The sequence below is a fragment of the Glandiceps talaboti genome, chromosome 21, assembly GCF_964340395.1.
Source record: "Glandiceps talaboti chromosome 21, keGlaTala1.1, whole genome shotgun sequence".
Lineage (NCBI taxonomy): Eukaryota > Metazoa > Hemichordata > Enteropneusta > Spengelidae > Glandiceps > Glandiceps talaboti.
Window position 1 is genome coordinate 4,373,208 of NC_135569.1, and position 22,384 is coordinate 4,395,591.

At 36.8% G+C, this 22,384-nt stretch overlaps 1 protein-coding gene across 2 annotated transcripts in view; it reads left to right on the forward strand.

The window, feature by feature from the left end:
* Positions 1–1,176: 1,176 nt before the first annotated feature.
* The window catches only part of LOC144451373 (uncharacterized), a 38,495-nt gene continuing 17,287 nt past the window's right edge, over positions 1,177–22,384 (forward strand). For both annotated transcript variants that reach the window (XM_078142192.1, XM_078142195.1), the window contains exon 1: positions 1,177–1,680. In XM_078142192.1, coding sequence (XP_077998318.1) covers positions 1,648–1,680 — 33 coding nt within the window. In that variant the 5' untranslated portion in view covers positions 1,177–1,647. The remainder of the gene's footprint in view (positions 1,681–22,384) is intronic.

Below are 22,384 nucleotides of genomic sequence, written 5' to 3' on the forward strand. Positions count from 1 at the left end.
TAGGTGACCTCTTTAACATGATGGTCATCGATCGGTTAAAAAACTAAACGACAAAAATAGCATCTATGGCTGAAGTGTGTTGACATGATGGTGAAGCTTTCTCTTCAGAATACTACTTATAACGGTCTTTTTCCATTTGTTAATTTTTTTATTTCATCTCAAGGATTATTATTATTGTTGTTATGTTATTATTTTAACGTCACAAAAGAAACCAGTTAACCTGGAAAAAAAATACCAGATCGTCGCCCATAGCTATCTAGTGTTTATGCAGTATCGATAGCATTCACACCTGGTTTAGCTAGAGACCATGTTGGCTACAGACTACCAGCGGTTCTACAGTGCGTCCTCTAGTGGTCGTTCACAAAATTGTCTGCACATTATCTCACGAATGACGTAAACAGACTAAATGTATAGAGATTGATCGGAATATACCGCAAGCGCCGTAAACAGGTTAGTACATAGAGGAAGAAGTAATCTGATAGTGTTTCGGTCCTTGACAATCAGGTTATTACAGACGTCTTAAGCCTATGGTTCATCATCTATCATGCATTGGAATAATTAAAACAACGGTACTATATATTACATTATCGCCTATCGCTAATGATATTGCCTATCAATGAGATCCTATATTTTCTGCACCACTGTGTTAACCGATACTACAGCTGTTACAATTATATCAACGTGTTGCATTAAGCCAATCACAATAAGGGAAACATTTGGTAGATTAATCAATCAAACTTTACCATTTCTTTTTTTCCTTATATTAACCCCACCACGGGCGAGTGGGTTATTCCCACCGATTCTGTCTGTCTGTCTGTCTGTCTGTCTGTCTGTCTGTCTGTCTGTCTGTCTGTCTGTCTGTCTGTCTGTCTGTCTGTCTGGTCCCCCCCTCTCTCTCTCTCTCTCTCTCTCTCTCTCTCTCTCTCTCTCTCTCTCTCTCTCTCTCTCTCTCTCTCTCTCTCTCTCTCTCTCTCTCTCTCGCTCTCTCTCTCTCTCGCTCACACACAGATACTGTCACACACATACATCACATCGCTTCAGCACCACGCCCTCATCGGAGAAATAAATTTGCTGTAAACTACACAAAAATGAGATACCTTGAGTCCTAATCCATCCCTATCATTTCAATAGAATGTGCCAAAGCTATGACGATACATACAGGCATGTAACATAAACACTTGGTTCTCTGTATTTCACTGAATCCTGGTTGGCATCACATGATAAGGTACATCACTATTGATAACATAACGGTTTTATCTTGTTAACTAAACCCTATACGTCAAGGTTAATGATATACATATCCACTCTGCAGCTCTACCCACATTCCTGTTGTATCTATGGCATTCACTGCAAATGCCAAATGCTACTTTTATTTACTGATAATTTAAGTGGTGACTGTATGCGGTGAATGTACGGAGCAATATGCTAGCCAGCTACATCAGTAAATGGACCTTCAAAACGGACTGAGCATGTGGAGTGTGTAGATCTCACCACCGCCGCCGCCATGGTTAACAGATGTGGATGACCATAGTTAGTTATTAAAAACTGTACCGGTCACACCTTTATCACTTGGAGGCCATGGTGTTTATATTGTGATTGCTTTGTGTGTGCGTCTAGCAAAGGACTACAGGGAACGTAGCGCTGGTAATGTCCGTCGTACACTTGTCCCTTCTACTAACGGTAAGTGATGCAGTTTATTCTTTATATACCAGATATCTATGCGTAACAATACTGAATATAGACCTGTAGATGGCAGATATTCTCAGACTGTTGCTCTTACGTGTATACATTGCTGTATATACCACCAGCATAACACAGATAGCTCGTGTATTGTAAGCATATACAGTCGATTCCATAGACCAATTGTCTCACTCTAAAAAAAAGCGTATGTCGTCATAAAAAAAATCGCTAAAACAGATAATTACGAACGTGGTATTATACGGCTGACCTCGCCCGAGACTGGACTTTAAATTTGGATTAAAGTCAACTCTACAAGTCTGATCGCATACACTGTATCTGAAAGTGGCGAGTAGCAATCAAAAACGACATAGTGTTCCATCATCCATAAAAACGGGAACTGATCGACACAAATCGAATAGCGAACGTAAAATCAACCGAAATTGCAGCAAGGTTGTCGAGTTTATGGCGGAGACGTACTATAAATACTTGCCAATTAGGCAGACATAGTGTATTTTATACATTGATTACGTATACATTGCTGAAGTAATACCTTAGACGAATACAACTATTGACTTTTTTATAGTTAACCTCAATTCATGTAATGTTGACAATCCTTGTCAATTCAATTGGCTATTCATACGCATGCCACCATATTTCCTAAAAATAATTCGTTCAATGATATGACGCCTGCATTTTTATGAACATCTCACCAGTCCTTTGTTTGCTAATACACCTCACGTTTCAGTTGCGTGAAGGTCAAAGGTTACCACACGATGAAAGAAGTTTACATTGGATATTCCTGTCAGATATAACAAACTCGTTAGGAGTCGCGACCCCGAGAGATTCTATTTATCCACTACATCCACCAAAACATGTCAAAATATATAGTTACACAAGTTTACGTAGTAGGGCGGCTCATTGACCCTTCGGCCTTACAAAGCGTGTCAGAATTCAACACGGCGCACATTAATATTGTTCAGTAGATTGTATTCTGGCCTAAAAATAGCAGACTGTTTATTACCCTATGGTGTACTTATTGTTTCAGGTTTAAATTTTGCATTCCTTCTATTTTATGATCCCCATGTGTATCGTTACCATTTTAGTACAGGGTTAATTCAGAGCAACGTATTTCAGTACTTTCCATGCCAAAAATAATTTTTCGGATATTTTTTTGTGTTAGTGGTCGTGCAAAATATAAATATTTGTACTTAATTGATGTCAAAATATTTATGTAAAAGGAATCAAATTGACGATATATTCATAGATGTGTTATGATAATGTGTGTCTGTGTCAATATATGTGTGTGTCAGTATGTATGTGTGTGTGTGTGTGTGTGTGTGTGTGTGTGTGTGCGCGCGCGCGTATGTGTATGTACGTGCACATGTGCATTCTCCATATGTGTATCATATAGGAAAATGTCATATAAACCATTGGATATATGTATGGCTTGTATACGGTGCTACAATTCGCATGTGGATTTTTGCCCCCCCCCCCCCCCCCCCCACTGCATTCGAATTCATTTGAACGCGGGTAACACTGACCGAATGCCTATACGTACGTCTAACACTAATCTATCATCGTTTGGAAAATGCCATATTACATGTTACTTTTGTCGTGTTACATGCTGATTGTAGACAGCCTGGATTTGTCAGTGTCGCCTATTCTACATTCAACATAAATTAAATAATCCAGACATTTGGAGCCTTGCTTCATGTTTTAACAATTGATATATTAGTTTACTTTTACTGCTTTGTTGAACACGACTTATGTTACTCAAACAAAATGCACATAGTTTACACTAGTCCACTATCACAGAGTTTACACTAGTCCACTATCACAGGGTTTACACTAGTCCACTATCATAGGGTTTACACTAGTCCACTATCACAGAGTTTACACTAGTCCACTATCACAGGGTTTACACTAGTCCACTATCACAGGGTTTACACTAGTCCACTATCACAGAGTTTACACTAGTCCACTCTCACAGAGTTTACACTAGTCCACTATCACAGGGTTTACACTAGTCCACTATCATAGGGTTTACACTAGTCCACTATCACAGAGTTTACACTAGTCCACTATCACAGAGTTTACACTAGTCCACTATCACAGAGTTTACACTAGTCCACTATCACAGGGTTTACACTAGTCCACTACCACAGAGTTTACACTAGTCCACTATCACAGAGTTTACACTAGTCCACTATCACAGGGTTTACACTAGTCCACTATCACAGGGTTTACACTAGTCCACTATCACAGGGTTTACACTAGTCCACTATCACAGAGTTTACACTAGTCCACTATCACAGAGTTTACACTAGTCCACTATCACAGAGTTTACACTAGTCCACTATCACAGAGTTTACACTAGTCCACTATCACAGAGTTTACACTAGTCCACTATCACAGAGTTTACACTAGTCCACTATCACAGAGTTTACACTAGTCCACTATCACAGGGTTTACACTAGTCCACTATCACAGAGTTTACACTAGTCCACTATCACAGGGTTTACACTAGTCCACTATCACAGCGTTTACACTAGTCCACTATCACAGGGTTTACACCAGTCCACTGGTAGCTATTTTGTATTTTTGTACAGATGGCTGTTTTCATGTAGTGGATCAATATATTAGTGGATTAATATATCACATCATTTTCTATAGGGATTAATATAACGGTTGTGTTTTTGCGCATCTTGGTTTAATGTATCGGGGGATTAATATATCGGTTGTGTACTCACGTAGCGGATTAATATATCGGTTGTGTACTCACGTAGCGGATTAATACATCGGTTGTGTTTTCAAGTCGTAGATAACGTAGTCGGTTGTGTGTGAAGGCGAAACCATTTCCTACGAGTCGAGCTGGTTCGTTACAAAGTTTGGAAATGTTCCATCCAGTACTGAAGATATCTGCGTCGATCGAATGTCGTTGCGAGCCTTTCTAGAAATTAAAAGTAAACAAAAGTGTGTGTTAAATTAATTATTTAAGGTTAACGGGGACCAATTACATCTGTTGTCCTAATATAAACTGATTAGTTTCATTTCAATTTACTTGATGATTAGTTTAAGATATAAAAATGAATAAAGGTAATAATTGTCAAAATTGCTGTGCGATCATATTAGAAAGGAAAATAAACACAGGATGCTATATGTCATATATATAGGATATATTTATACACAGAATTTTGGGTTTTTTATATAGTGCATTCCTACTCTGTGCTCAAAGCGCTTTACATTTATTACCCCTGGCACGGATCTATAGTGGCACAACGGAATGATATTAATTTTTAAAAGATAACACTTAATAAATAAGTTATATTTTTATTATTGAATGACAGCAAAACAGACAAACGTTCTTTATAATTCCAGTGAGACACGAGTCGCGATATTTAAAAACACTGGATATTACAACAACAAAACATCCCACACGTTTATACAGCCTCTTCCAAATTGAATAAAAAGAGTTCCCAAATTCGGAGTGTTAATTTTTAAAGTCTAACTAACTTACTAATCGTTTTACTCGATTAGGGTGTAAAGGCGTAAAGACATTATTGTAATTGAGATGCAGGTAGCCACACTAGAGGTAGCACCATTGGTGATTACGGAAACATCTCACACACTATATAGTCTGACCCTACTTCCCTTGAGGAACAGGTCAGACAAAATATAATTTCTAGTGTTATTGATAGGTTTCGTCATCTATCAGAAGGAAGTACCTAATATTGTGATGAGTAGGATAAATTCTTACTGTCGACCTTCCCGCCTAGACTAAGAATATTTGACATAATTACTTGAAATGAATCTGGGATAAAATCTAGAATTGGGTCAAAAGATCGACATCAGCGATGACAAAGTCGGCTGGCGTACACGTGTGGTACTACGGTTGATATAAAACGGCTCCGGGCAGATTACCAACAGTATTCATCAGATCTCATAAAATTGCATCAGCCAAACCTTCGAGGACAATACCATGTCGGAGTATCTAGCTTTCGATGACTTATGATTTAGAGACATACCCTGCATTCCGACTTATTTGCTGAGTTTGCTGAAAAGGACTTCTAACACCACAAACAGCAACAGTTACACCACAAACAGCAACACTAACACCACAAACAGCAACAGTTACACCACAAACAGCAACACTAACACCACAAACAGCAACACTAACACTACAAACAGCAACAGTTACTAATTTAATAACAACATTTGCGTTTACATGAAAATTTTTCTTTTTAAAAAATGAATGTATCTATAAAATTTAGTCTAAATTTTCATGTGGGATATGCAATTGTAAATTAAACGTAACAGAACATGTACATCACATTTGACAAAGCAATACCCGGAGGGGCTTGAATTGAAAATCAAATGTTCGTGCTGCCCAAAGGGACCTATTGATTCGGCGCCAGCGTCTGAAATGTGGTGTGCTTTTTGCATTTTGTTTTGTGCGCAAATGGGTTGCTGGAAAAGGGTTCATATCGAAGATTTTAAAAAAAGCTTACTGTGTAAGAAGGGGTAGGGAATTTGCTATTGTTCATGTCAGAAAAGGGGTAGAGACTTTCCCGTGATAGTGTTACGTTCCCACCATAATTTTATATTAAAAAAACAGCTATAGCTACAGGTTGAAATATCAATCTTATCTATCTACTATCAATTATCCATTGAAGACGTATTACCTACAGATGGATGAATGTATACAGACAGAGATTGAAATATTGAGTTTCATTCAGTAATTTTGCCAATTGCGCGTCCAATATCCGTTTTCAAATGTCACTGCAGAACGATATAATACAGACCGGCATATCTGAGCGTTTGCGAAGAAACAGAACTCGAGTCGACAAACTCTGTGTCAGTACTGTGGACAACTAATATACAAGGTGCTGTATGCCGTCAGTCCACAACTAGTATACAAGGTGCTGCATGCCGTCAGTGCACAACTAGTATACAAGGTGCTACATGCCGTCAGTGCACAACTAGTATACAAGGTGCTGTATGCCGTCAGTCCACAACTAGTATACAATGTGCTGTATGCCGTCAGTCCACAACTAGTATACAAGGTGCTGCATGCCGTCAGTCCACAACTAGTATACAATGTGCTGTATGCCGTCAGTCCACAACTAGTATACAATGTGCTGCATGCCGTCAGTGCACAACTAGTATACAAGGTGCTGTATGCCGTCAGTCCACAACTAGTATACAAGGTGCTGTATGCCGTCAGTGCACAACTTGTATACACGGTGCTGCATGCCGTCAATGCACAACTAGTATACAAGGTGCTGTATGCCGTCAGGCCACAACTAGTATACAAGGTGCTATATGCCGTCAGTGCTTTTATGAACATCTATAACCTGTCAAGTAATGAGGATGTCATGATTGGACAATAAATGTGAGACATTATACGATGGACACAACGAAATAATTGAAAAACTCTTCACGTTTTTTCACCACGAACGTGTCGTGATTTGGCGACAAACGTCTAGCCAGGCAATGTCTCCAGTCGTAACAACTCATGTACCAAATCGTGATAAATACACATTTGACAAGTTCGTGCAGTATTAAAACACAATCACATAGGACTGAAATTAATCTATATATATTGCCAAGGAATACAATTAATATCGACGATAAAGCACACTGTATCTGTGTGGGTGATACTTTCATGCATGGTCTAAGAGTATGTACGTATAGTGCAGTGTGTGTGTGTGTGTGTGTGTTTGTTTGTATGTATGTATGTATGTATGTATGTATGTATGTATGTATGTATGTATGTATGTATGTATGTATGTACGTACGTACGTACGTATGTATGTGTGCTTGTGTGCGTGTGCGTGTGTGTATGTGTGTGTGTGTGTGTTTATATGTGTGTGTGTGTGTGTGTGTGTGTGTGTGTGTGTCAACAATACCGATACTGCATAGAGAATATCACTGTGTGTTATATCAATACATGCCTTCTTCGTATCACGATTCTAGTTGTCAATGTATATAGATACTGCAAAACATACATCTATCCCAGCATTCCACAGGGAACAGTTTCGCCACTATTTGTCATCGATTTTAACTTTTTCGCGATTTCAATATTTTATCCCGTTTGGGATTTGCATAGTTCTGATATTTATCGCCGAAACTGACGGCGGCATGAGTATAGGTCAAATCGGTATTGGGTATTAGATGTGTTTCCAGGGATTTTTTACTGGAATTGAGGTCGTGGTTCAGGTGTGCTGTTATTGTAAAGTCCCCCACGTATACATAAAATTGGCTTAGCATATCAAGTGAAAAAACAATGTCGTGTTAAATATCAAACACAGACTTTTTTACTCATTTCACGTGTCTTCTTTTTAAATGAGTATTTTTATTGAGTGTATTGCAAATCATCAAAATTTATGGCAGAGTCAAGCTATTTTTTCCGTTACACGTTACTGTATGTAGGCCGAGAGCTTTTCTTGCAGAGATAAGACGAATTACATATCTTCTTTGTCATTATTATCATTATATTTCTGACATACATACATGCATGCACGCTTGCACGCACGCGCACACGCACACATACATACATACATACATACATACATACATACATACATACATACATACATACATACATACATACATACACACACAAACTACTAACAAAGAAAACAAAGACAGACACATACAGAAAGACAGACGGAAGAAGAAGAAACAGACAGACAGACAGACAGACAGACAGACAGACAGACAGACAGACAGACAGACAGACAGACAGACAGACAGACAGACAGACAGACAGACAATACTTGAATGCAGTGGCAAAATTGAAGGTGTAGAATGTTTTGTCTTCAGATGAGTTGTGATAACATGGATAACTAAACTAGTCACAACTTATACATGTATAGCATACACAGTGACTATCTTGCAAACGATAAATTATCTACTGCTATGTGATACGTAATTAATCTGGTAGTAAGCATACATGATTTCATCTCGTGGGGCACATCTCCGTAAAATTGAGAAGAATGTGCAGTGTAATTTTACACAGCAAAGTAATGCCACAAATTAATTCCAATTCCAGACGTAGTCATAGTTTGTCTATGGAGGATTGTGTTAATAGCATACATCTCAGCAGTTTGTCAGATGGAATTGACAAGCTAGTCTATCATGCCTTTGGCATGCAAGTGGACATGAAGAGACCCAACCGTAGTGTGGGAGTCTGAAAGATGCCACGACAAGCAGGGATTTACTGAGTTTATATACTCGTGACAATCTACGCCTGCGTGAATCAATCAAACAGTATTTTTTTTAAATGTTCTGTTGTCTTTTTTCTTTGTGATTCTTTCCTTTGTCTTTTTTTTTATAACAAGGACTTCTTTTTAACAAGGATGTCTCATTAACTCATTAATAATTACCGTCGTACATAGACACGTCCACCTTTTATGTTTGTCGACGGCTGTCAGACCCTCTTGAAACAAAGTGCTGTATTTGTCTGTATGTCTGTGTGTATATGTCAATCAATGGAAGGAGATATAGTACATGTGTCTGTGTGTGTTGCACATAAATAGAACTACAGAAACCAAACTTTCAACGGACTAAGACACAAACTAAAACTATTGTTGTTGATGTGGTAGATAACAAAAGTGGGTGAACGTGGATGATAGTGGCGCCTTCAAGTTATTGTGCGAATATATAATCATGCTGTAATCAAAATAGTGTAAACATGGGAAGTCTCAAAACATACATTGTAAGAAGTCTGTGAAAAAGAGTGAGAAACCAGCTGAGAGTAGCTCAGATGAAAAACTCAAACCAAGGAATAAACGGAACCCTACTGTGAGTACAATCTCAGACCACTATAGTGGTCTGAGTTCGTCCAAAAGTTTATCAACATGTCACTCTATTTGTAATACTTGCTGAACGCTTAGTTTCCACTGTTGTATTATAGGCTGGAATCTATCCCAGAGACTAGGGTATCTGGCTGGACAATGTCGTTCACCAGAACAGTATGTCGAGTCAGATAGCCAAGTCTTGGGGCTATCTAAAATATCAGGCAGCTATGTAATGTGAAGACGATATTGAACAAGGTCCCTCTTAGGTCGTTTGTAATTTGATGAAAGCTAACAAGGTCGGATCCTGGCTTTTATCAGAGGTTTCCAATTATGAGTAAATTAAATTGGGTGAATTTTGGATGGTAGTTGGAACAACAGTAATGAGACGAACGTGCACAATTAGATGTTCTGGTAATTGCATGGTATAAAGAGTAGATTCTGTTCGTCCCAGTTTTTCCAGTTTATTTTTGTATGAAAGCCGCCCCCAGAATTACAATATAACACACACTAATTTTCCATCCCCTATACCTCTCACATCACATGCTCAACTGGCAAACATTTAAGGAAGCAAGGCAGTTACATTATGTTCTTTAAAGGGATATGGACCAACTTCAGATACTTCTTCATTTAGTCAATAATACCTACATAGATCTTATCAAGCATGTCTGTACGTGGTTAGATAGGAAGTAATATGGTACCGTTTCTGTCCTTGAAAACACAAGCAATAACAGACATTTCGTACCATGGCTAATCCCAAGTGTAAACGTTATACCAACATTGGAATAAGAGGAACCGAACAGAACCTAACCCCCAGTATGCATAATTGGAGTGCAAAAGTTACAAGTAAATTGTCCGTATCATGAGTTATAACATTGACGTTTCGACTATCATCTCTTTATCAAAATACTGAGGCAAGATATAGACTATCGGAGGCTGTATATGGAGCATAGATCAAACACTCTACGTCCACCTATAAAACACGTGCTCACAACCGTTAAAGTCATACTGGGTGGAGAAAGATATAATTATTTGTTGATGCAGAATGGTTTCACTGTCCCGAGGCGGAAAATTATTTCCTTATCTCTCAACGCAAGACTGTCTTCATTACCAGATACTCTGTAAATGCCTAAAATAGACATATCTGTTGTTATTTGATATGTGTATTAAAGTGAATGCATACAGAATTGGTAGGTTGCATTTCTCCACAATCAAGAGGTCAAACCCAAATATTACGTCACACTGTTATAGGGCATGTTGTTATGTGGCAGCTATTTCTCTCGGTTTACAGCCTTGGGGAAATAGTTGCTACATAATAGCCCCGGGATTAATAGCTGTCTACTAGTAACCTCATAACCAGCAGGCAATAAATGTTAAATATATATGTGTGTGTCATTTTCGCATGCAGTATTATTCTGTTCACTGACTTTAGTCAATATTGGTACATCGGTTAAATGTGAGATCAGTAGTTCACTGCAGGATAAAAAAAGATTATAAATTGGTTTAGTTAGGCCTAAGACCCACCCCCACCCCCACCCACCACCCCTTTTCTACCATAATTGGCCAAAATAAAATTGTCGCATTCCGTATGTAGTAGTATATAATGCTATGCTATATGAATACAAAGCCAGAGGGGAAAATATTTCTTTTATTGAAACTTTTAATGTAATTTAGTGCTATGCATTTACTATGGTGAAAGCTATTCCATTTCATGACATATTTTAGAAATATTTTTCTTCAGGGGTACAAAACAGATTCCATAGTTTTTGTATGATGAGAATTAACCCCCCCCCCCCTTAACCCCAAACTAAAAGAATGTTTTATCCTACATTGTTCGACTATTGACCTCAGCCCTTAAACATAATAACCATTGACCTCAGCCCTTACACATTATAGCTCACTTACATTATAAGTAATTGGTATTCAGTCTCAAAAGGAAATTAATAAATAAACAATTTCATTAATTCTAGGTCACCCAGATTAATCTTTACAGTGTATGAATTGAGGCACTACTCCAGTATTAATTGTCATACTTGATGATTACTGGTCGCAATATTTATAGTTTCTCTCACATCTCTACTTTTGTGCAGCACCATTGATGAATGTGAACTGAATGGCTCAGGTCCAGACCATAACTTCTCAGTATATACAATGCTTTTCCCATAAGCACAATGTTTTCCCAGAAGCGAGCCAAAGCTATTAAATGAATTATCAAGATCAGTGAGCCTGATCACAAGGTTTCATGTTGAGATGGACACTAAAAGGACAACTCACAAATACACTTACACCGTGTGGGCTCCTTATTTTGTTAATGACGTAAACAGTAGCAGCATGCACACTACTCTACTACTATTACAATAGACCTCAGACAACCATAGAGATTCTGAGAATAGACACATGGTAGACTTGGTAAAATTGTTCATTGTTCATGTTGTAGGACAGTCAACACTAGTCTGTCTTTGTTCTCTCTCTCTCTCTCTCTCTCTCTCTCTCTCTCTCCCTCCCTCCCTCCCTCCCTCCCTCCCTCCCTCCCCCTCTCTCTCTCTCTCTCTCTCTCTCTCTCTCTCTCTCTCTCTCTCTCTCTCTCTCTCTCTCTCTCTCTCTCTCTCTCTCTCTCTCTCTCTCTCTCTCTCTCTCTCTCTCTCTCGTCAGTCTCTTATCTCTCTCTCGCTCTCTCTCCATAAATGTGAAAGTGTGAAACTAAAGCATTTAAACAGGAGAGAAGGGTACATCCCGGACCGGACACAAGCATTCATGTAGTGTTCAGCAATATACAGTGATCACACAGACCTGACAATTAAATACATTCACAGTGGGGGTCAATCTCAGCTATCTGTATTGTGTTTATCTTAAACACAAAATCTTGTTGTCAGTCTCACTAAACTTGATATCTTATTAGAAGACTACAGCCCGCTTCTTGTAAATCCACTGTAAATTGTTTCCTGTTCATTTTTCATTTTTAACTGTACATTCATAATTTGACAATTTTGAGAAGTTCTAAAACAAAGCAATATTTTACACAAATCATAGTAGTGAATATTATGTCAGATATTAAGATGTTACAGAACATCTAGATCTCAGTATGCTAGGTACTTGGACACTGTACCACATGGCAATGACCTCCACATGGAGAGTTATTGGCTACACCGTAATGGAAGTCGACAAGGGTCAAAATCCTCAAAACTGACAATCCCATGTAGTCACAATTACCCTGACCTGCCAATGTGGCCTCACACTCTCAACCTTCCCTCCTCCCCCCCCCCCCACACTCCACAGGGTGGAAGTGAAGACCCGAGTGTCAGAGTCGGAGCAATAGAGACTATCCTCATTAGCCTCCATTTCGATTAAGCAAATTATAAATAAGCCTCCGTTTCGATTATGCAAATTGAGACGAACCTCCTTTCGATTATACAAATTATAAATGATCCTGCATTTCGATCATGCAAACTATTTCACTGTTACCTAGGTTACAAATACGCGATGATTTTCATGTCATGATCTAATAAACATCTCGGAGGGAATCATATATAGTAACATATTAGAAGCTTATAAACATGTTGGATTTCATTGCGTGATTGATAGTGTCTGCACATTCCCCGGGGTGTCTAAATAAGAAAGTAGTTATCGTTCGCAATAAACCATTATGAACGGGATGACACATGAGTAAGTGGGCCATTGGCCTTAAATAGTATTCCACAGATACATCTCAATAGATGAAAACAATGAATTGATGTATAAGTTGTTTTCAAATGACAGAATTTGTCTTGCAGACGTATTTTAAAAACTTGGATAGCCAGACAATTCCCACAACTTAAAGCCTAAAAATGCTGTATGAAACAAGGAATTGATGTATGAGTGGTTTTCAATTACAGAGTTCGTCAGGTAGACAGGCTGCTATCAAAATTTACAACATGACTTTGGCAAGAAATACCAACATTTTAATTTATTCATCTGCTAACGGCAATGCATAAACTTATTTTTCAAGCAATTTTAATAAAATGTAACAAATATATTACATAAACACAATACAAATACAAGTATGAGATACCCAAAAACAAGAAATATTGCAGCCTAAAACATTACACAATTCCAGAATCGAGACAATATAAACATATTCATTACTCACTTGGGTTCTCCTTCATTGATAGAAGCCAACGGAGAGTGAAATATGAACCGTGTCACTGCAATTAGATTATTCTACATAATTAACTAACTCTTACTGAAATTGTTACAAGTTATTGTCTGACATGACAAAAATCTTGTCAACATTAATGCATTTTTTACGTGATCGTGAGCTACCATACTCTGGGCTGATTGTCGACAAATACGACAGCAGCCTAAAAGAAAGTACTCGTTCAACTTGTTAATGTTACACTACATATTATTTTGGCGGCGATCTGGTAGGATATTTGTACACCAGAAAAAGTAGCAATGTTGGTAAGATTTTGGTTGAGTCAGACTATCGAACATGGCAGTAGCAATGTCAATACGATTTTTGAAGCGCCGGACGATAAAAATGAAGACTGTTGGTACGATTTCTGTCGAACCAGACGATTAAATGTAGCAATGTTAGTAAGATTTTGTTGAGTTTGACGATAAAATGTAGCAACGTCAGTAAGATTTTGTTGAGCCAGACGATAAAATATAGCAATGTTGGTTACATTTTGTCGAGCGAGACGATACAATGTAGCAATGCCAATAAGATTTTGTTGAGTCAGACGATAAAATGTAGCAACGTCAGTAATATTTTGTTGAGCCAGACGACAAAATGTAGCAACGTTGGTTACATTTTGTCGAGCGAGGCGATACAATGTAACAATGCCAATACGATTTTGTCCAGCCAGATGCTAAAATCCACATATTTGTGACGTACAAGACGGTAAAATGTAGAAACCTCAGTGAGATATTTTGTCGAGTCACTAAATGGAAAGCAGTGAATATTGGGAAAATTTTTGTCGAGTCAGACGACGTTCTGTTGTGGCTTTTATTGTACAGTAATGAAAGGGATCCCACTAGGCGATAATTTCTACCTGGAGATACATTCTTGCACTAATCCATACTCATTATTATAACAGTTCTGTATGAAATATATCTTTCAAAGTAAAGAGCAGTATGTCGTTCCCATTTATTGAGTATACTATAGCTCAATACCCACTAGGTAATTCAAAGTCAGTTTTATTTATGTCGTAAACCCGATAAGATAATACATGAAAGCTTCGCCAATCAAACGATTTATAGTGTTCACCAACCACTCATGCCTATGATTGATTGAATGCACGTCCATAATTTCCATGCAACGCGGGTGGGTGGGGGGGGGGGGGTAATTGTGTTGTGTTTGGGTAATTATACTTGTTCATAACAATTTCCTTGTGTTTATATGTATGTAAAATGTGTATGATCACACAGAGTTTACTCTATAAAGAAGTTCTACGTTCTATCTCAATCATTTCCGTTTTCCCTTAATCGCTCTATTTTTGGGGCAGAGTCTAATAATAGACCCCTTTTCCTTCAAAAGGAGAAGTGAAAGACGCCGTGTGGTACCAGTACATTTCCTTTCATGACATGTTTACTTTAATAAGTTCCTAGGTTACATAAAGATACAAAAATAGCTGGCTTGGATCACGAAATACATTAATTACAAATACATTTGTATGTAACGTTGTTCACGATTTTCAGAATGGTTGCCTTGACAAATAAATAGAAGTCAGAAATTGAATAATGATGATGGAAACATCTATCACATATTTGTGCCACACACACAGTTACTTTTCCTTTGGATAGGTTATAAATTCCGAGGCTGCTGTCCATCTTGATGTAATGTGCCGCCAAAACGTAATTGCAATTCAGTACTGTCGTGACGTGGTCATCAGGACACCATATGCTGTAGTCTTTGAAATCACTTCTAGTATAAACGGTTTGTCAACTAGACAGACGAGGTTTACAGAATCTAATGTTTGTGTGTAATTACCATACATGAACTATTATGGAAAAGAATTGTTTACAGCCTTTGAAGGACGATCGTGTAGTTTAGATTGGATGAGGTATCAAGTTAAGTTAGACTGGCATCAAGGTTTTACAGCTAAAACTGACAGTGTTTGCCAGACGATTTTATGTAATACATACATTTAGGATCATAATTGGTTATTTTGCAAGGTTTTTAGGTGTGTGTGTATGTATGTATGTGTGTATGTATGTATGTATGTATGTATGTATGTATGTATGTATGTATGTATGTATGTATGTATGTATGTATGTATGTATGCATGTATGTATGTATGTATGTATCTATGTATCTATGTATCTATGTATCTATGTATGTATGTATGTATGTATTTTTTAGGTTATTGTTTTAGTAGACATAATAACAATACTTGTATTGCTGAACACAGCATGATTGTCATTGAGGGGAATGCTCTGTATTTAGTTAATTATGTAAACACCAACAGCATGCACTCTACTGCTATTACAATAGACGCATAGTAGACTTGAAATATTGTACATGTTTCAAATATCCAACTTTACAGACAGACCATACAGTGAAACACTTTCACAGTGAGAGGTCAAATTCTGCAATCTTTATTGTGTTTATCTTAACGTGAAGAATTGCAGCCCGCATGTCTCACTAAACTTGATATCACATTTAATCAAAACTACATGCTTAGGCTGTTACGGCTGTAGCGTCCTGGCAATTTGTTTTTTTAAATTACTGGTCTACCTTCCATATAGGAATGTACAGAACAACACATTGTATTACTGTTATACAGCTGAGCACAACAGGGTTGTGTAATTGAGGAGATAGTTTTATTTCCATTACATCAGTTCCCTCAATTACAATCCTCGTGTGTTCAGCTGTAAAACTGATGTTATCACTATCAAGTAAAACAACAACCTCATTTCACCAAACTGATCAGCTTTGATCGTAAATGCATAGCTCTGTATAGTATATGTTAGCAAAATTCTTTCTATCACTCGATATGAAGCTAGGAGAACTATAGTCTCGATATCACTGTATACATAATATTCCTGAAATAGGTATGTAAAATGGAGGATACGACTTTTCAGTTATTTTTATTTCATATCGCAATTAATTAATGGCTTGAGAAGCGCCCACGCTTGGCCGCTAACAATGTTATCAGTCATAGAAATACACTATGTTAATCACCACATGTATTTTAGGCGAAGCTGTACTGAGAGAGCTATTGCCTCCACGTATGATGACGTCACTATGTCTGCCTCAGGAATGTATTCATTTTGTCTAATCAGTAAATTACTCTCTTCAAAACACTAATAGATCTCAAATCGTTGCCAGCAAAGACCAACGACTTCATTGCAAACTCATAGATATCAACTAGTCTTTTTACTTTCAGCTATTTCCAAGATAAATAAGGTTATTTTCAACAGAAATAACCTGTCGACACATTATTAAAAGAAAATTCAAAACCGTGAAACATTCGTGCTAATGGACGACTTGTTACCATGACGACGGAATGCTTTCCCGTCATGCTTCGTTGAAAAATCAACTGAACGGATAATCAATATTAAATAATTTATTTCCGTTTCCGTCAGAGCCACGTAGCCTCGACGGAGGCACACGTCACGCCATGCGCATCCACTGTGGTTAACTACTGACTATTAAAACTGCGGTTCAAGCTATTCTGCTATACTTAGAAACAATATGCTATCGGCCAACAGCTGTTGAGCTAAGCAAATATTACATTATGGGTTTTCATATTCATCCACAATCATACAATGCATCAAACAAAACCCGTCAAACTATGTAAATTTGGCTTTGTCTCCTCGTTTTTATGTAAGAAAAGAAATTATTCTATAATCATTTATCACACGTAGCATGTAAGTAGTGCCCTGCTAAATCTCTTTGAAAACTTGACATATTTACTAGATATATACAAATACATGCGTACGAATATATTAAACATTCACAGTTTACTTTCTATGAAATGATACCCTTACGTGTCGATCGATGCGTATATTTGTTAAACGTGAACGGATATATTTGATTTATATATCCGATCGTATTCAGAGCACACGTAAGCATAATTGGTTATTTTTTGAGTGTACATACATACATACATACATACATACATACATACATACATACATACATACATACATACATACATAACACACACATACACACATACATACATACACACATACATACATACATACATACATACATACATACATACATACATACACACACATACATACATACATACATACATACATACATACATACACACACACATACACACATACATACATACATACATACATACATACATACATACATACATACATACATACATACATACATACATACATACATACATACATACATACATACAAACAAACAAACAAACAAACAAACAAACAAACAAACAAAATAATGGGTAATGTAATTGCACAAAATGGCTGTTGCTAACGAGATGGTCAGATGATTCTACTTTACTCACAATATCTTTGTCAAAGCCACATCTGCAGTGCTCCTTCATTTACCAGGAACTGCCACACACACACACAACTACTCGACAAAAATACGAAAACATTGAGTATCAAATCAAAGAGATTTGTGGATTTGTGATGTCACCATGAACCACGTAAACCCTTTCAGGAAATTCTCAAAATGGCTGAACTCATGTCAAGTGCAGTAGGGCTTCTTTACAATAGTTCAAAGTTGAAATATGTCGTTACAAAGCTGAACAAGCTATCGCTCAAAATCACATTAAGTTGATAGCAGTAATCAATACAAATGTACTATAAGGACAGAAATGAGCCTGACTGGACCTTTCCTATAAATAAAAAAGTCTCCGTTATTCCCATATAAGTCTTCCTTGCTGGCTGGCTTGCTTTATTGGTGGTTATTATGCGAGTATGTGAAATGATACCCCGTGTATTAGCTGTCGTATTATATATCATTACGTATATTTGATGTGTAGATAAAGGGTTTTAATATCAGACAAACTCTTCATGTAACCGGATTTCTGGATACCTGACACAACCACATACACTAATTCGTTTAATATCAGAACTTGTTTTTCATATTCAATTCTCCGGAACACTATTTAAAAATGTCATTTACACTTGCTAATGAAAAAATAACAGTGGAAATAAATAAGCAGATTAAATGGCCTTGGGACAACAATTATTTTATTAATCAAATTTTACGATTCGCTATCAGAACAAATACGCTAATAAAAATTATATTTTTGGTACACAAAAGAATACTTTTCAACAGAGTAAAATTGAATTCGCTAATATGTTGACGTTTTACTATTATATTAATGATTTATGGATCAATAATTACCTCTAAATTGGTGTGTGGTGCGTCAGTGTTATTTATTTATTTATTTATTTATTTATTTATTTATTTATTTATTTATTTGAAATATCTGCAGGATTACCCCATTTACAGACACTCAGAAATTGGAAAAGATAAAAATGCATTCAACATTTTTTTATAATTATGCTCATCATTCTGTGATCTTAATAAAAAATTGTGTGATTCCGATTATGCTCACTTTTAGAATAGGTAGATTTTTTTCTTTCATATGTGAGTGTCTAGTAGTAGGTAGTTATAATTTCAGTTGTTTTCTATATGGTCTCTGTGTTATTATATTGGTTTCTTCTCATCAGATGTACAGCCATTACAGATTGAAAGAACAGTTTTATATTGTCTTTTTTAAGTTGATCTCAGTTTCCGCATCCACTATTTCTTGCACGACTTCACAATTTTCACGATTGTATTTTTTTTTCTCGACTACGTAAAAAATGTTAAAGGTCGGCAGTGAAAAACTAGACGGGGTCGAGTAACCGGAACCAAACAATTGTTTTATTAGCCTAAGCATGACACGTTACTACTATATTCATCACTGTCCCTGCTTAACTCCTACATTTTTAAAGTTACTTGTGACTTGTTACTATTATTATAGTCATCATTCTGGATCTGAGGCCCTATTTAACACTTATTGCCTGGTTATGAGGTCACTAGTAGATATATATTACCTGGCTATGAGGTCACTAGTAGACATATATTACCCAAAGGGCTGTTATGTAGCAACTATTTCCCTGTGGCTGAAAGCAGAGACAAATAATTGCTACATACCAACACGAAGAGTATTGTCATGTCAACTGGTGCCTGAATAAAACCAGGCAATAAGGGTATGATATATGATATATCATATTCTCAAGCACATTTCTTTCCATAGTCAAGGCAAAGCACTGTACATGAATATTACCATAGGGAAATACAATATGAACAGTGCCCGTTCTATGCAAATTTAGGTCACTATGGATCACTAGTCCATATGTGCCACAATCTAAGCCAATCATATCTCTAGCATGCACCAACAGATTTTAACCAAACCTGGCACAAAGATATAATACTATAGTACTATCGAATCAAATATGGCCGAATGGCTGACATATCTGTTTTAAAATTTCACAATTTTCATCATAACTTGAGAGGCATAATGCATAGACACACCATCCAAGTGCCTACACATATACTATCAAAATGTGCTTTACCTTGACCTTTGACTTGACTTTAACCTTCATATTCAATGTCAAATAGCAAATTGGTCAATAAATTATGAAGTTTTGTATCTACAGACACCATTCAAGTGTCTGCACCTATATAGAGAGGTTAGCTCTCAAGCTGGGCGTTCAAGCTGGCCACTAAAGCTTTGACCTTGACCTTACCCTTCAAGGTCAAATGGTAAATTGTTTAATGTAATTGAAAGATTCATCCCGAGAGACACCATTCAAATGTGTACACCTACAGTTTTAGAAGTATGTTAACTATTCAGACACACTTCTCACCATAACCTTTCTTTTCAAGATCAAACTTAAAATTGCAGAATAACTGTGTCATGCAGTAAACCGTTGGGGGTGGGATGTATTTTATGAAGGCTTGCCATCACTGCGACGCCTATAATGAATATGTAATATTACCACTATCTAATTGATGTGTGATACGTCACCATTATAAACAACACTTTGTAGCTAGCTGAATAATATATGTACAGCATGACGTTGTTGGATTATCAAAGCTTAAGTTATATCTCACTACATATAACAAAGAGTAGAAAACAGATGTTCTGATGTCCCTGTTTTCAAAACAACTTTGTAAAAAATAGCACTGACCCTCACCAGCTGGGTAACTCAACTTTATAGAATAACGACGGCTTATATTTTTCACTGTAATCCCCACTTGTCAATTTTTAAATATGGACTGATTTAACAGCAAACATACTTGTACACTGAGTTATTATTGAACTCGATTCTGATAATTACTTAGTGATAGGAAAGAATACATCACAACATGCACGTTAGACTGTCGACAGTCGCTCGCGCCTTTTTTTCCTCCGTTTTATCTAAACTCCGATCCGGCGCAACACTAGGCTAATCGCAAACTGATATCGAGGGCCGAAGGCCCGATATATATATATATATATATATATATATATATATATATATATATATATATATATATATATATATATATATATATATATATATATATATATATATATATATATATATATATATATATATATTCACCTGATGATGCTCTGTTAACAGAGCAAAGGCTACTTAGAAGTATAGTTGGATGGAAACACTTTGAATTGCTTTATTGAGACCGTCTATTTTTCGTTTGAGTTAGTTTTTATTTGCTGGTATATCCAGTGTGTTAATGTTAAATGTTAGTGATGTATGTGCGTCCGTGTGTATCTATTTTGTGCCTGTGTGTGTCTCTATTGTATGTGAGCGTGTGTGTGTAATCGTTTTATTTGTATGTAAAAATGTTATTATTTCGAAAGGTAATATTACCAAAGAACATTGACCACCATTAGGAAGTGTCCTTGTAGCCTATAAAGTATGACAAGAGATATACATCACTGTACTGACCACACTACACACATTGTATCTGCTTACGTCTGAGTGGGTATCAGTTACAACTAGGCTATTTTTATCTGACAGAGTTTATTTATAGGAGAAAATGGTTTATTATTATGATTCACCCGTCTGTACTGAAGCAACCCCCAAAACAGTTTCAAATTCTACCACGTAGTATAGTCGATGCTACAGGCAGATGCTGAATTCTGTCTTTGTCAATAACTGCTAAATAATGCATTTATATGACTCAATGAAGCTTGTTATAAGACAATCGATCATCTAGATACTCTAATGCATTACTGCCTTCATAACATAGTGATATATTATCTTAAAGTATCAGAACAACACGAGCTTGCCCGATGTTACAGAGATAGTTAAAGTATTATGCGGCTCTGAAATAAAAGTGTTTAACTTTTGCTTTTACTTTGTTCAGGAAAACTCAACCCCGCTCTTGGTTAAAATCAAGGGTGAGGGGGAAATCATGGGTCACGGTGTACGATTTTTAAAGAGAGGGGTCAAGCTTAAGCCATATTCAGAACGCACCTTGAAAATATTGTGAATGCACTATGTTTTTAAAGATATGTGCGTTATTTTTATTCACTTTCACTTATCAGGACAGAGTTAGCATCGATCTGAACATAGTTGGAATTGACATACGGGTCTTTCTATGGATCTTCTTTTAAAACATATTGTCGACTACTTATATTGTTACACAATTACAATAACGCATTTAACGGAAATTACGAAACAAGGCCCGTGCGTCACTTCCGCTTAAGTGAATGTGATTGAAACCGACGCATTTATCTCATTTAACGTCTAAGGTTTTATTAAACATAGTGAATTAACAAACACTTCCCGAAGTTTGACTCAAAAATTCCAAAACGTGACAAATTATCAACCCTGAAGATCTTAACCATTCATCTTAGCAAAACAAAGTCTAGTCCCTGGATCGAGGTCAGTGTCCCAGGTTAATTCGCAGTGTCGTG